The sequence below is a fragment of the Ascidiella aspersa genome, chromosome 6 (genome assembly GCF_963924565.1).
Source record: "Ascidiella aspersa chromosome 6, kaAscAspe10.2, whole genome shotgun sequence".
NCBI classification, from domain to species: Eukaryota; Metazoa; Chordata; class Ascidiacea; order Phlebobranchia; family Ascidiidae; genus Ascidiella; species Ascidiella aspersa.
The window spans coordinates 12,785,429-12,801,642 of NC_139452.1; the positions used below are offsets into that span (position 1 = coordinate 12,785,429).

At 37.2% G+C, this 16,214-nt stretch overlaps 2 protein-coding genes across 4 annotated transcripts; one reads left to right on the forward strand and one right to left on the reverse strand.

Annotated features, from left to right (window-relative positions):
* Window positions 1-291: 291 nt before the first annotated feature.
* On the reverse strand, window positions 292-1,338 carry LOC146139937 (katanin-interacting protein-like). The gene has a single exon (XM_083392302.1). The coding sequence runs from the start codon at window positions 1,276-1,278 to the stop codon at window positions 520-522; it is 759 nt and encodes a 252-aa protein (XP_083248428.1). The 5' UTR covers window positions 1,279-1,338; the 3' UTR covers window positions 292-519.
* Window positions 1,339-7,021: 5,683 nt separating this feature from the next.
* On the forward strand, window positions 7,022-14,487 carry LOC146139938 (uncharacterized). Of its 3 annotated transcripts, none has more exons than XM_083392062.1 (6): window positions 7,022-7,387; window positions 10,755-10,899; window positions 11,053-11,295; window positions 11,441-11,594; window positions 11,796-11,887; window positions 12,830-14,487. In XM_083392062.1, exons 1-6 carry the CDS (start codon window positions 7,106-7,108, stop codon window positions 12,976-12,978), a joined length of 1,065 nt encoding a protein of 354 aa, XP_083248188.1. In that variant the 5' UTR covers window positions 7,022-7,105; the 3' UTR covers window positions 12,979-14,487. The 3 variants fall into 3 exon arrangements, with proteins under 3 accessions (XP_083248188.1, XP_083248189.1, XP_083248190.1); XM_083392063.1 differs by having other exon boundaries at window positions 11,053-11,274; XM_083392064.1 differs by lacking the exon at window positions 11,796-11,887.
* The last annotated feature ends 1,727 nt before the right edge of the window (window positions 14,488-16,214 follow it).

The window sequence follows — 16,214 nt, forward strand, 5'->3', positions numbered from 1 at the left end:
GAAAGGTGTTAACTTGCGCAACCTGACTGAATTAGTTTGGACGTTGACAACAAAATTGCATTTAAGGCGAATATTGCTATTTTTGTTTTAACATTTGTTAATATTTACGCAATTTCAGTTTGAAAGTAACATTTTTAATGCAACGTAAACATGTTTATTTCTCCGTTTAAATAACAGTGGGACAGGGGGGACAGTAAGTTGACTATAGCTCTTGCAAGTAAAGACCTATGGTAAGAGCCAAAAAATTATACTTCAAAAACAATAAAAATAGAACAAAACGTTTGGAACTCGTATGGCGCGGCTTGATATAAACTGACTCCGCATGGACAATACTGAGATACATACGATACAAGTACCATTTATTAAAGAAAGAAATCGCAACTACATTTTTTACTGCACAATATGATTTGAAGCAGCCTGTCAGGATCTTTGTTTTAGATCCAACATACTGGCAAATAAAGCAAACCATACGATTCAACTGATGGCAACAATATTAGGTCTACAACACAATACAGTATGTCACGATTTTGAATTTGGTTCGCCAAGTACAGGTAAATCACTGTAGCCAACGTCACTTAGACTGTCAGCAACAGAAATTATCTCCTCCCTAATTATTTCGGAAGATGAAACACGGGGATTGTCATTCCAACACTTTCGTGTGGTTATATCTTCCGGTATTGTTTCATCTTCAAAGTCATTGTCACTCCTGTTAAAGGATGAGTCGAATGAGTCAATGTCTGTCTCAGAGTCTGAACTGTCATATTCGTCAAAATCATCTGTGTATGAGTACTGCAGATTGTCTCTGGCAGCTCTCAGAGTATTTCCAGTTTCATCCTTAATTTGCACTGACCCTTGACCCCAAAACTTTCGCTGTCTATTTGACAGAGAAGTGGACTTTTGTGGCACAGTGGAGGCAGATTTTGGCCTGGGAGTTGTTATTCTCAGAGTAAATGGTGGCCGACCAGATTCATCCATTGAATAGGACTTGCTTGTCCTTGATTGTGATTGCCCTCTTCTTGACTTGTTTCTTTTACCCTGGGCACTTTTTGGAGCATTAGCCCCATTGACATAGGGCGAAAAAGCCTTCTCACGCTTTTCTAGTTCCTCGTCCTCCTTGTTTTTCGGGTTTATGGTTTTCAGCAGCTTTTTCTGTTTCTCCAAAGTAATCAGGTAGCGGTCATGCTTGTCCAGCACTGTCTCCCTGGGACTATTGCTTTTGCCCAAGCCGATCTTGTTGTAAGCTGTGGGACCACATTCCATCAGCGGCATATGAGTCATGTTGTTATCAATAAACAGCAAATATTACATACTAGAAAAATTATCTAATAAACTTTTGTATCAATAACATCTTCAGAGATTTTGAAAACAGGATTATATACCAATACAAAAATTATCTTTTAAACAGTATAACTGTAACTAAAAAATATGAGAACCTTTTCGGTAAGTACAAAACTCTTTAAAATGCTTCCTTTTAGTTTGAAATGATTTTATAATGCAAATGAATAAAATATCATGCTTATACAAACTTGCAGCAAAAAACATCAAAGTGTTTTATGCTCAAGTGGTTCTTAACCTTTGTTAGTATCTCAGCAAAATTTATACAGACAATTTTAAAAGGAGGAGCAAAAACAACAAGGAGTTTAACACATAAAAATAAATAATAACATTCAAAACACTTTATGCGAAGCATGTAAGTTAATTATTATCAAGATTTAAGGAAAAGAATAATGGAATGTTTATTTTTAAGTCTTTACAAAAGGCAATGATTTAATTTTTAATTTCTAATTGAAGCAGTCCTTTTTTATTTTAAAGTTGACTTTGACTTTGGGACGTTTTAAAATAACTTGTTTACAACACATTTTAACTAAGTAATTCTGTAAGTCAAACCACATGAGTAAAGCTAACTAATCTATATGTTGCTTAGTGCTATGCTAAACGTACAATAACAAGCTACATAGTTAGTTCGATTTGCTCGCTTGATATAGTGACACTTTTTCTGCAGTACGTTTGGATTTAATATAAGCAAATTCTACTGTACTTAATATTCTTGTCAATAACACCTTTAAACTCATTTACAACGCTACAACATAAACAAAAATAAATTTGGTCGCTGACCTAGAATCCTATCACTTTTTTAACAGTAATGAAATGAGTAGCAAAAATTGAAATTGCAAATAAGAAATAATGATGGGAGAATAAATAATAACATTACTTGAGCCACCCAAACTCGTACCCTAAATATAACTATAACATAAAAACCCAAGATGAAAATGTGGAAGGATTTTAGACGGCGCTCTTTCACTTATGTACGTGAAAATTAATAAAAAAAAAAAACTTTCTTCAAATGCCGCATATCACAACGCATATTGTTTGGGTTAGGGTGCGGGTTAGCGTTTGGTTTAGGGGGTCAAGTTATTATTAATAACAAACATATTATTACTTGACCCACCCTCCTAATTCAAACAATATGCGTTGTGGTATGCGGTATTATTTTGTTTTGTTTTTTGCATAACTTTTCATGTACATAAGTGAAAGAGCGCCTTTTAGACCAGCGCTAAAATTTCAATTTGTACAAAATAGCTTGAATCTTACAAAGAAAAAAGTATCTTTAATCAACAACTGAGGTGAAATGGAACTCACAGTTTCGAATTATTGAATTAATGTTGAACATTTGTTTCACTTAAACCAATAAGGCGCTAGACTAGAATTCTATCCCTTTCTTGGCGCTGATCTAGAAATCCTACCACTCTTTTTTACAGCAACAAAACGAGTTGTTAAAATTAAAATTGCAAGAAAGGAATAAATATGGGAGAAAAAATATAATAATAATGCTCGGACCACCTCAACCCAAACGCTAACTCGCACCCTAAAGGTCCTTATAGCCTATGTAATGTCAGCAATATAAAACACCCGACGAAAATGTGGTTGGATTCTAGACCAGCGCCCCAATCAGTACTATTTAATATTGTCTAGCAGAGTTATATATACAAAAGTTTAAATGAAATTTTGTTTGTAAAGCTATTCATTTAATGATTCAAATATTCTACCACTTTACAGCTTTGTTACCAACGTAAACAATTTTTAGCAATGATCCGTAGCGACAGAACACCGAACTACGCATATCCCAAAGTCTCTATGTATTATTTCTATGGGCTTTGGCATATCCTTTCCTATATAATTTATTCTCTCGCCTGTAGATTAATTATTTATTCTCTCGCCATAAGATTTAAATTAAGGACTCCAGCCATAAGACCGAAATACGAACAACATCGACGTCGGAATAAAACACATTTTAGAATAAGACCAAAATAGGACTAAAACCTAAAGATCGTAATACCGTCTAAATCGGAATAGGTTCTAAACCCGTCAGAATAAGACCTAAATGGTCCGAATAAGGCCTATACAACATTTTACATAATACCAAACTTAACCCATAAGTATATCAAGTACTATTAAAATGAGTATTGTCCTTCAGTTGAAAGAAACGTTACCGGTACTAGCGCTTTTACGCATATTTTAACTTAACCAAAAAACGTTGTGTGTCAGAAACCTGTGTTAACCGAGGCTGCCCACAGCATTTCTATTGCTGTTTTAAGGCAGAGAACCTCGCCGAATCTTATAATTACATTTTCCCAATTATAAATGGTTATGATTACATTTTCCCAATGATACGATTAAATAAACCAGTTTCCTATCGCTCACATAACTAGGATCCACGGGGTGCAAGACACCTAATGTTTTGTACGTGTTTAGACCGGTTTAAGAAAAGTCGCATGGTGTCATAAATAGAATTTTCGGAAATGGCTGTTTTGCGAACTTATAAGTTATATTTGCGTTTTAGTTTCCGTCTTTTTATTATGAACATATAAAAAGTACACACTATATAATGTATTCTTTTTCCTACTTTAAAGTATATGATCGATAAAATATATTGCGCTGATAGATGGTATTATTTTTTTTGAAATATTTTATAAATACAAATAGAAAAGTAATGTAAAGTTTCACAAAATACGCACAAAACGCAAAAAGTAGACAGCGTGCTTCTTCTGTTGGAGGTTTTGGGTTGTAATAACAGTTACGTGGTACTACGATTAAATTATCATGGTGCATAACTAATTATTATAGATTTATGTCAAGCACAAAAATGTCCGTAACCTAACTATATGGCCTATATTATAGGCCAAAAGATTGTCCCAAATTATTGCATTGAGAAAAGAGTCTGAGTCCGCGCGCCGTTAGGTCTTGGTATTATAACAAGATTTCAAAAACATCATTTCAAAAAGTGATTAAAGTTTCTTTTAAAACACGTAAAACTTAAATTGTCCTATCTTTTATTTCGAAAAAAGTGGCATTGTGACCTTCGGCGGAAAATATTTCGCTCAAAGTTGAATCCACCAAAGCAGTGCACTTCAACCGTGTGGGTTGTATACCCATATACCATATGCCATCAAAGGTAGGGTAATCAGCTGACGAAAGGTATAGGAAGGGTATATACAGGTTTGTACACAGGTCCAGGAAGGTGCAAGGCCGTGCTTTCAAACTATATTGTTTGCCTGTTTTAACCACGCAAATGCATCTTTTTAGCGCTTCGCATGAATCGTACATTTTCTTTATATATTTTGGCTAAAATTGAGTTTCGAAAACGTTTTGTATTTGGGTAATGACGTAACCCAAACATACAGTTTGGCGGTCATGCCCTCGTGCTGCCCTATATAGATCCGCCCCTGTGATAAAGTAGACAAGGATAGGCCTAGCCCTATACGTTCGTAAAGCGCAATCAATTTTATCGTTCGTATGTTTTTTTTATATTAAAAAGACGGCAAACACTCATCGGCGCAGCGCCAACAATCGTTTAGGTTGCGAAAACTACATTTCATAGGGTATGTTCAGACGTATTGCGCCTTTTGGATGTATATTGTTTTAAAACGGGGGTAAGTTATACTAGAAAAAAATATATACCAAAAATGTTTTCATTTACCTAGTTAAAGAAAAGATAAAAAAAATAAATCGACAAAAAAACGTGGTTTCAACCCTGAATACGTCAGGGGTTGTGACACACCTGGTTTGAAACGATTACGCTATTGTGGCGCAACTTTAGTTTTACGAATAAGACATTCGTTGGTCAAAGCGAAGGGGAACCAAAAGCGAAAAAGCGGAACCAGACTGTAAAGTCTTTACAGGATCATACATTTGGCGCCATTGTTTACCTATACGTACGGGGCAAGTCGTGCGTAACCATGAGGCAAACGAATAAAAAAACGTCAGAGCACAAAATATATCGCTCGTGTTTAGAAACGCCGTGTTACACAGAGAATAGAGAAATGTGTACTGAGAGGAATGACTCGCGTCACCATAATTAATCGGTCTGTGGCATTCATGGATCTTGTTTGGTTTTGTGACTTAATAGCTTTTATTGAACCTATATGATGTTTGTGCAATCCATATAGCTACCAGTCGTCGATATGTTTTGCCATGCTTGTGTCTTCTTGAACATCGTGCAGCACGATGCACTAAAATACGAGCGTTTGTGCAGATTATGTTTTTCTCGTTCCACAAGACAAACATGAACACAGCACCGAATCGCGATAAATTGTATGCAAAATTTAAGGTTAAGGTATTAAATGTTCAGCGTCACGGTAGAACGGGTTTTCCTATGACAAAATAGTATTGCAATGGCAGAGAAACTAAGTGTAAGTTTGCTATAACTGATCATTTGTTATATGAGTAATTTTTTTGTATACAAAAAGCCAACCTGGTCAGGAAACCGTTGTATCAATTTATTTTTTACTGCATAGTTCGTGTATGTTGATGAATAACCTGTAAAGAATGACTCCAAATGTGTTTTGCGTTGCAATTTTAGTGAAAAGATTTAAGTGAAGATTTAAACGTAGGATTTTGGAGCCTTGGTGGTTTAACTTTGTTATACCTACCATTGCATCTTGTACCTGCATATACACTGTATTTGTATGCAATATATATTCACTATAAATTAATAGCCGAATGGAAATGTTTTGCGCTAAGATAGTTTTGGCATATATCGTGTTGTTCTACTCGTGGTTTCGAAACTAATTGTTTAATCAACACGTCATACATCAATATACTTAGCTATAAGTTCTTGTACGGGCACAAGTTTTCAGCAAAATCATTATATCAATGTAGGTGGCGATATACAGTAATGTATCATGCTACTGTTAGCTAGAATATATAAATCCTTAGCTTAATAAAACAATCTGATCAAAATGTACTTTGTGGGTTGCAATAAATGTTCATAACTGAAAACTGAGGCAATACAAATACTATAGCAATAAAGCTAAGTGTGGAATGTAGCGCTAAAGGTTATTCAGCCATATGTTTTTTCAACCTGTGTTGAAAAAGTATGCGTTCTAATGGAGTTCCCCTTCTGGTCTTGTGATTCGCTTGTCTCTACCATTAGGTGCTTTTTTGGCCCTTTTGGGTGCAAGCGGCGAACAAATTGCCTCTTTAGTGAACGCCGATTCGTATTCGCTTCAGTCGAACCGTTTCGTGCTGTTAAAGGCGTGTCGCAAGTTCATAAGGTAGCTGTAAGCCCAGTAGTGATTGTGTTTGTTAGGCTTGAAGCCACAGAAAACAAAGTGTGTGGCGGCATGACATAAGTATTGTTACTTACGCTCGTGTATTAGGGCAAGCTTTAACAATGTTAGAGCTTCGGCAAAAATGAAAAAAAATATCTTGTTATAATCTTGTGGTAAAGCATTAAAATGTTTGCGGGCGTCAATTGTTATAATTCATTCTTTTAATATGTTCTGTGACTTTCTTATACAGTCCTTTCCCCAGGTTTCAGCACCGATTGTTGCGCTCCGTTGCCTTGCACCAATGTATGTGTCAGTTCAAATGTAACTTAAGCCACGAAGTATGGTTACTTAATTACTCCCATGCATTAGGGCAGGCTTAAACCATGTTAGAAATGCGACAAGAAGCAAAATATACTTTGTTATGCTTTTGTGGTAAAGCATTACAAAATGTGCTTTTTTATACAGGTGATTTCCCTAGGTTTCAGCATCAGTTGTTACGCTCCATTGCCTGGGACCAATGTCTGTGTCAGTGCAAACGTAACTTAAGTCACGACATGAACCAGAGCGAAACGCAGCCCAAACTGCCTGTTGGCTCGTACTATTCATTCCAGACCGCAACGATAGCTAGCGAAAACGCATTGAGTTCCGAAAATGGTCCGATGGGATTGAACTACGGGACAGCATCGTCAGGAATCAGGGCCGACGGCCTTCTTTTGCGTGACATTCCTTATTCTGCTGTTAAGCTACTGTCAATGCGCTTGGATCCAGAGGCGATGAGCCCAGTGCACAAAGGTTGGAGAGACGTGGCAGGGGCGTTCGGCTTTCGTCCTCGCGAAGTAAGTGCGATATCATGCTTTTCGAGTCATTTATTCCTTGGGCGAAACCGGACCGGGACCTAGGTTTTCGACCTTCTTTTAACACCAAGCCATACTTCGATATTTTGGTATATAAATCCCCCCCAAAAAAACAATCATAAAAATGTATTCAAACTGTTTGTTTTGTAATGCATTCGAAAGACTTTTTCTTACATAACATGAGGTTGGACTGGGGATAAAAACAGAACACCTTAAAACTTCTTAAAACACAATTTTGTATAACAATCTTATAGCATTCTCACTTGGCGATTCCGTATTACTTTTAGTCTAACAACATAAAATAATACATCCTAAAAAGCGATGATGTCTGCCACCTGAATAAAGTAGGAAATAGCCTCAAACTGTTTCATGTATACTCAGGGGCGGATTAAGGCGGGGGCTAAGAGGGCTGCAGCCCCAGGCCCACCCAAAAATAGGCCCATCACTAACAATTTAATAGGACCAACCGATGTTATAATTGTATAAAAAGTTATATTCTAGAATCTAGAGCAGCGGTTCTTTTAAACCAGTGGTTCTCAACCGGGGTCCACGGACCCCTGGGGGTCCGAAAAACGTTTTCAGGGTGTCCGCGAAAATTTCAAAATATATCTTTATTAAACTAATTAAAGCTGGGATATGTGCTTAATCACTTTCTTGGTAAGTAATAAAAACATTGTAACATGTTGTATATCGTTTTGAGTATGACGTAACACATCCATTTGATATAACACAAATAGATTGTAAAATAAAAGAAAGCATTACAACCAGTGCTCTCACTTTTAGGGATTTAGTTCCAAATTGGAACTTTTCGCCCCTTTTAGGGACAAATCTAGGGATTTTTTGGCGATTTTTCGCCCTTTTTTGCAAATCGTGTTGTAGCCTATGATTTGTTAACTAGTAAATGTTAACCGAATTGCAATTTTGAAAAAAAAACAGGTTCAGAATATGCTACTTGTTTCTGTTTCATTTGGAAGTTTGTTCATTTGGAATTTTGTTCATCTGGCTTGAATTTGTTGATTTTTGCGTTATTGTACATCAGTGGTTCTCAACCTTTTTGTATCCGTGGCCCCTTTTTGATGCCGTCAAATAGTCACGGACCCCTTACATGTTCTTGTGTAATATGTGCGTTTAGTTTCTTTTTAATAAGTCAGTACATCTGCGTAGGGCATCATATGTTAAGTAAAGTAACAGAAAACTGAAAATTGCTTTATTATGACACGTTTATTAATGTGATTTCTGCTTATGCTTCTACGAAGCAAGTCTTGAAATGCGGGGTTGTGTTTTTGACCCGTGGTTGTGTTTTTTGATCACTTGCCAAGAATGTGATTATGCACATATCCCAGCTTTAATTAATTTAATAAAGCTATATTTTAAGGTTTTTGCGGACCCCCTGAAAACGTTTTTCGGACTCCCAGGGGTCCGTGGACCCCCGGTTGAGAACCACTGTTGTACATTATGCATACATTTGTATGTGTTAGACCGGTTTGAGAGAAGCCGCAGTGCGTCTTATATGAAACTTTCTAAAATGGCTGTTTTGCGAACTTATAAGTTATAACGAGCAGGGCGGATATTCCGAGTGCTGTTATATATAGACTAGATAGTTTTATCATATCATGAGACAAGGGTGAATAAAATCTGGAGATAGATGCTAGGGGTGAACAAAATTAAGTATTAAAGCAAACAAAAATAAGTATTAAAGCTCAGTCTGAGTCTTATAACACTAGATTTCATTTGCGCACAAGTTCGACTATAGCAGCAAGTTTCTGGAGCTTCTATGTATGTGAGGATGCTTTGTGACGTCATTCTAACCTTTTTCCCCGACCAAACGTAAAACGTCGATCCTCTTGTGGTAGGCATGTAGTCTACGTTATGTGGCCCGTAAAATATATGCAAGGAATATTGTGGCCCGCGATGCTGTCAACCTTGGACCACCTTGAGCTACACAATGCAGTTACCGGTATTTAAAAAAATATGGGAAGCTCACTTTTAGCATGTGAACAAGGTTAATTTGTTTGTCATTTGTGTAGGCCCTATATATATATATTTGTACCTGTACTATATTTTAGCTAATGTGATATTATAATAGTATAACGCGCTAATTTATGGTTTAGGGATTTTTCATGCCATCTAGGGATTTTTTTATATAGCTTTAGGGATTTTCTGTTTTCATTTGTGAGAGCCCTGATTACAACAGTTGGCAGGTACAGAATTTTGGTTTAACTTTATGCTATCGTTCGCAAAGATGACATGCGTCTATAGCATTGTCAAAAACGCAACCACGCATTTCAAGACTTGCTTCGTAGAAGCAGCAGAAGAAATCATATTGAAATAAACGTGTCATAATAAAGCAATTTGGTGTTTTCTGTTACTTTACTCAACATACGGTGCCCTACGCAGATATACTGAACTATTACTAAACGCACATACTGTATTACACCAGAAAATGTTAAGGGTCCGCGACTATTTGACGGCGTCAAAAAGGGCCACGGGTACAAAAAGATTGAGAACCACTGTTTTAAACATTTATTTGTCGTCATTATTGTCTTTAGATATGCTTTATTATTAGATCATAAAGCGTGTTTTATAATGTCTCTTGTGACACCACTAAGCATCTATTATGCTGCTTTACTCGCTGTCAGCAAATCGTTCGCATCAGTTAGAAAGTTGTTACTTTAGATTTTTAAAAAGAATCATGACTGCACTAGTGAACTACAAGAAAAATAGGTTAACTGACCCTTAAATTTGTATTAGGCCGCGGAATATCAAAATAATTGCAACTGGTTCACCAGGCAGAAAACAAGTTAAATGAATCTGTTTGATAAGTGAATCAAAAGTCTTATTTCATGTTAATTCTGGTTGGACCAATAAACATAATAAAAATAGACCAATAGGCCTCTGAATGCCCAACAGTCCCAGGTCCATGAAAACCTTAATCCGGTCCTGTGTATACTAATCTAGCACGACTCAATAGTGTTTATAGTCTGTTTGGGATAAAAATAAATTCAACCAACAATGTCGCAGGGTTTTCTATAAAAATTGAGCGTTGGTTCGCTGTGTGTTATACAGAATATATATAGTTTGGCACGAATGGATAATTTCACGGTTCAGTAGCTGTATTTCCTGCCATTAAAACATTACAAAATACGCCCGTGTGACAAATTAGGCCTCTGGTTTTAATTGTTATCCTGCAATACAAACAAATTACAGATCAGGCCTCACTGAAATACGTAGGTTTGGAACAACTGGGATACAAAGTTTAATAATAAAAAAAAAAACAGATGAAACTGTAAAAAACGTTCAGCGGCACGTTTACTCTCAGCCTTTTGAATATAGTAAACTAACTTTGCAGATAAAGAACATGGAAAGCACAAAGTCTGCCGGCTTGCTCGACCTTCTCTCTGCGCGATACCCGTGGACCACACTCGATCAGTTGTACGACGTACTTGGGGAGCTGGGACGCAACGATCTGCTGCAAGAAATACCTCGCGAAATCGGTAAGTCGTGCCAGCTTGTTTAATACAAAAACTGTGTGTAACCCTCGCCACTTTCAGTCTTATATATATTTACTCTTGGAGAAGCCTAGTTACCAGTCTCTTCTTGTTTTAGAAATAGACTAAGAAATCGTTTGAACAAACAGTGTTCTACAGAGCGTTACAACCGACTGTTGCCTACATACGTGACGAGACTTTCCATCTGCGACGATACCACAAGACCGTTTACAAGCTGCCCTGCATTTACAAGTTTCACCCGCCAGCATTCCCCAAGAAATCATCCATATTCTTTCTATTTTAAACCATCACCGCTGCCTATCCAAAGTCTATCACTTCGGCCTATCCAATGTCCCACTATTTCGTCTTCGAAATCTCCAGGTGAAACTTCGAAATCTCCAGGTTCCCCACAACTTATAACTAACTTAATGTTTTAAAAAACTAACTAAATGTTTTTTTTTTTAGATTTTCAGCAGTAAATTAGTTTTTTCACTTGGTGTGAAAGCGCGAAAAATATTTAAACTTTTTTGCATGTATCGTTTTGAAGGAGATGCATACTTGCTTTTCAACTGCTGCGATGCTCAGTTTGTCGATCAACTAATCACAAACATGACGAAAAGTGGAATAAACCCATATATTGCGCCAGCCTATGAAGAGTTGTCCGCAAAAAAACGACATGCCGAACTTGAAGTTGTGAAAAGGTACACATCCTTTTTTAAATGAGTAAAACTTGCCCTATTAGATCAGTGGTTTTCAATCTTTTTCATACCGCGACCCATTTTAACAACCCAACGCAACTAACGACCCTCTTCCAAAAATTTCGTAAAAACCAAACCAAACGGATTGATTCAGAAGTCGGGCTCGGGGTTACTCAAAATTAGCAATTATTTATTCGTGCTTAGATGCAAGGTGATGATCGCCGTGGCCTCGAATGACCTACTGTCAGTGAAAGACACTCAAGAGTTCATCAACAAGATTGGCCACTCGAATATCGGTGGGAGAAATGTTCTTACATTTTCGCCTAATATCTGTTAATATCGAGTGAATACAACCATCGGCGTATCGGAAAGTACCTACACTAGGCTTGAATATAAAAAACTGGAAAGCCCCGGTTTCCAAAGAGGGTTTGGTTAGCGGTAGGATAGTCAGTGAACCTCTTTTGTTGCACTGATGTGCAACATTTCACACAAGTTTATCTAATTCTGTCCCTTATAGCCCAAACAATAGCAAATTAAAACCACAACAAAGACCTAATAAATTATACGGGTTAAATTGCGTGTAAATTATAGTCTAAAAATTAAACTTTTGTGGCAAAGCGAATTAACATTATTTGTATTTCATGGGGTCTTACACGATCTTTGATATTGATGAACTAAATAATGCTTGGATATTATTGTTTTTCTACACATTTACTTCGACTTTACTTAACGCGACGATTTGAATTACGTATAGATTAACATTCTATTACTTTTACAAAAAAATATTTTAAAGTTACCGACCCCAAGGGTTGCAGCAGGGCTATCAGCGGTGTCCGATAACAAGAAGGCCCACATAGCTGGGTTTTCTTGTACAACGTGTACTTTTGATTAATGTCTATAATACACTCAATATTTTATTAACATTACACATTTATAAGATTTTTGGGAAGCGTATTGTTTGTTATATAATTTTGTCCTGTCATCTTTAGAGTCCGTTTTAACCACTTTTGCACATATGCAATTTTTTTTATATATATATGTATACTGAATTAAAGTTATATTTGTATTAGATATGTTACCAATATATTTATAGAAAAAAAATAAAAATGAAACATTGTTAAAACATAGTCTCCGTAGTGCAGAATGGCAAAGAATTACGGTCGTGGGTTGCGTTCCATACCGGTACTGTCCCTAAAAATGGCAATAGTAAATAAACAAGTGTTTTTTTATAATTTCAGCAAAAGTTGTGCTCGTTCTGTATAATTCATGCCGATTCCTGTCTGATGCTGCTCCAAATGTGATTGACAGGTCCCGATATGATAAGGATAGCACTTTTTGGAAGGCGATAGTTGAGCATTGTAGTCCTCAAACGTATTTTAAACGGTAATGCTCTAAACCGGCACTAATAAGTTGTAGCAATTTATATTCTTTAAGGTATATAGATTGTCACATTTTCGTCTTTTGCGTTTTAAAGCATTGTGAATGTAGCTTGGCCAACTTATCTCGTTCTGTTTTTTGTTACCATTTCTTCAACTTTGCCGTTATTTTTCTTTTGAAATTCTAAATCTGCTTTGCCTTGCGAATAACTTAGAATCCAAGAATAGCCTTTTTTAATTACGGTACGTGTTTTGACTATAAGACCATCCTATAGAAATCCTCAGCCATGACGCTTCATGCACGTTAAGTGCTGTCTACAACGTGCAATGGGGCTGTGAATTATACGTCTTCACTTAACCCAACCTGCTGTCTGTGTTGTGCTAATCCGCTTTCTTTGCTTTTTTCTTAAATACTATTACCGCTTTTCCTTTTATATCGATGTGTTTTCTGCGTTTATATTTTTAATTACGACTCTCTTGGTTAGTGACAAGTGATGTTTTTATAATTTGCAAAATGGTTAAGGTACCCTATTCAGACGATTTTAGATCTTATTCTGTCGTGGATGTATATTTCAACACGTGAGTAATGACTGGGAACGCACAATAAGACCTACAAGGCAACAACATCTAAAGGGGAATAATCTACAATATCATATAGTATTAAGACCAACGACATTATAAAGCCAAATACGCAGTATCATAATACCCACGACACAATAAGATCTAAATCGCCTGAGTATGACAGAAATCCGCCGAAAAAATTGCTAAATTTATCAAAATAAGACCTGAAAGTGTAGTTAGAAGGGGACGATCGGGGTCTTCGGTCTGGCATCGGCCGTTTTGGTGCGTCGATTGCGCATCCTATAGTTTGGACGGTGCCGTTAGGGCGTTGAGGTTTTTGGTGAAGCTAATGTTGGGCAATGGTAGATTTTAGAAAATGGGTTAGGGTTTGGGTTCAGGGTTAGGTAAAACGTTGTAGGTCTCATTCTGGCCATTTATGTCTTATTCCGAGCGATTTAGGACTTAATCTGATTTATACATTGTTACGAAGTAGGTATCTGTTTTGGACTTATTCCGAACTTTTTATTCCGACGTGGGTGTTGTTCTTATTTCGATTTCATGGCTGGAGTCCATCGAAACTAACAAACTGGCTTGAAAATTGAAAGTGCATATCGTCAGGCTACTTATAAATTTATTGTACATTTGATAAATTTAACCGCTCTGCGTTCGATAAAACAACTTACAGCGCAGTAAAATACCAAGACATGTCTCACAAATTTGGCGTTCATATGCTTGTGTCTATAGTTGCAGTTAGTTTCGAAAAAAAACTAGCATCGCTCGCTACATGAACGTCACTGTATAATAGTTTATTAGCTACTTGGTTGTATGATGTGGTTGCTTTAAAATTAATAGGCCTCGTATGGTATTACAGATTATTTTACTGTAATATTGTTGCTTCGTATAGGTCTTATTGTGCGTTCCTGTTCCTCTTTAACATTATAGTTATAATCACGTTATACTAGGACCGATTTTGCAAAATATAGCGTTCTGCAAAATATAGCGATTTGCTGTAGGCTATATCCGGTTTTAGGCAGGCTTTAAAATCGTCATTGGAAAAAGGTTGGCGATAAAAACTTTATTTTTCGTGGTGTCACCATACAACATCCTTAAAGTTTGCTACTTTGCTATATCCGACTATGGCATCAATTCAACTGTAAAGTACAATAAAATGTTACATAACTGACCCCGGAGGTTTTAGCGAGGGATTGCCAGAAATTCCTCCCCAGAGGCAAACTTTTTGAAAAGTGAGTTTATGTCGGCTAATTCGCCAGCACTAACTATACCCTAGACCTGCCTGCTCTGTCCTCTCACTCCCTCTTCCCCCTTTACATCTTTGGTTGGCAAGCGGTGACTAAATAGGTCTACACCCAGGGGCGCCCGCAGAAAAATTTCCAGGGGGGGCCATCAGGGGAAAATCAAAAAGGGGGTCCTGAATTTTCCACTTAGGGAATTCCCCTATTTTTCGTCTGACTCATGGAATGGTGATTGCAAGACGTGATAAAAAAAACTAATCAGAAACAGCCAAATACGTCCAGCAAAAGCGCGTGCGTCGTCAACAATCCTGTCAGGCGCCAGCTGCGAAACACGGTAACTTCAGGCAAAAAAACAAACCAAGACCGTGAAATATCTGTGATTAATTGTGAAACACACATAGTTCGACTAATCGACTATCAGCAGCCCATCTTTTTTCCATGAACGGAACGAGCACTAAAAAATTGTCTTTCACCACCTGCAATACTAAACGAAAATCGTTTTTTCCTTTTCCTGGTGCTATTATGCCACGATTAGCGCAACTATTGCGCCGAGCTGTGTGCCAAGTCAGCTAAATCACAAGCCGCGGTTGAGGGAAAATAAGTTGTGTCCATTGCACACTTAGCACGTGGTCTAAGGGTATGCTTAAAGAGCATAATTTTGCGTTAACCATCATTACTTATAAATGGAGACTTTGAAACGCGCACGACAGTCACCATTATACCTCCTTTTAAGAATCTGCTTCAGTTAAACAAATGAAACGGTGTTACATAACATCGGATATTAGCGCAGAGAACAGCGAGGAACATACTGCGTCGACGTTTTTTAGCGAGAAAAAAGAAAGAAGGTTTGACTTGGCGTTGTCAATTGTAGAATACACACTTGCTAACCAGTCAACCTAAAAAAATAACGAAAGAGGAAAACTTCCAGCGTTTACGGTCGGCCAAACAAAAGACGAAAAACGGCGTTTTGCACTCGATTTTGGTTTCGCATTAGATTAAGACGCGTGAACCAATTACTTTAAAAGCACGCCGCTTCAAACAGTTTGTTAAACCATGACAAAAACAAACAAAAAACGATAATATCACTTACGAAAAGTGGGTAAGAAATCCCGCCCCCTGGATACGCCACTGGGGGCAATGGATAATGTACGGTATAATATTTTTAACCTTAATATACATATCACACTTAAATAAAACACTAATAATCGCATTTTAAAATTCCAGGGGAGGGCAAGTGCCTCCCCCCCGTGCGGCGCCCATGTCTACACCCTAAATATTTCGTTCAGCACGGAAGCCGTAGGAATTTCTAGACAAAGCCTGCTGCCTGACACTGACAGTACCGTAATCAGTATTAACAAGTATCGAGCCATCGACTATCACCTTGCATGAGCAGGCTTTTCACAATTGGTTTAAAAAGAAAATATTTCATATTC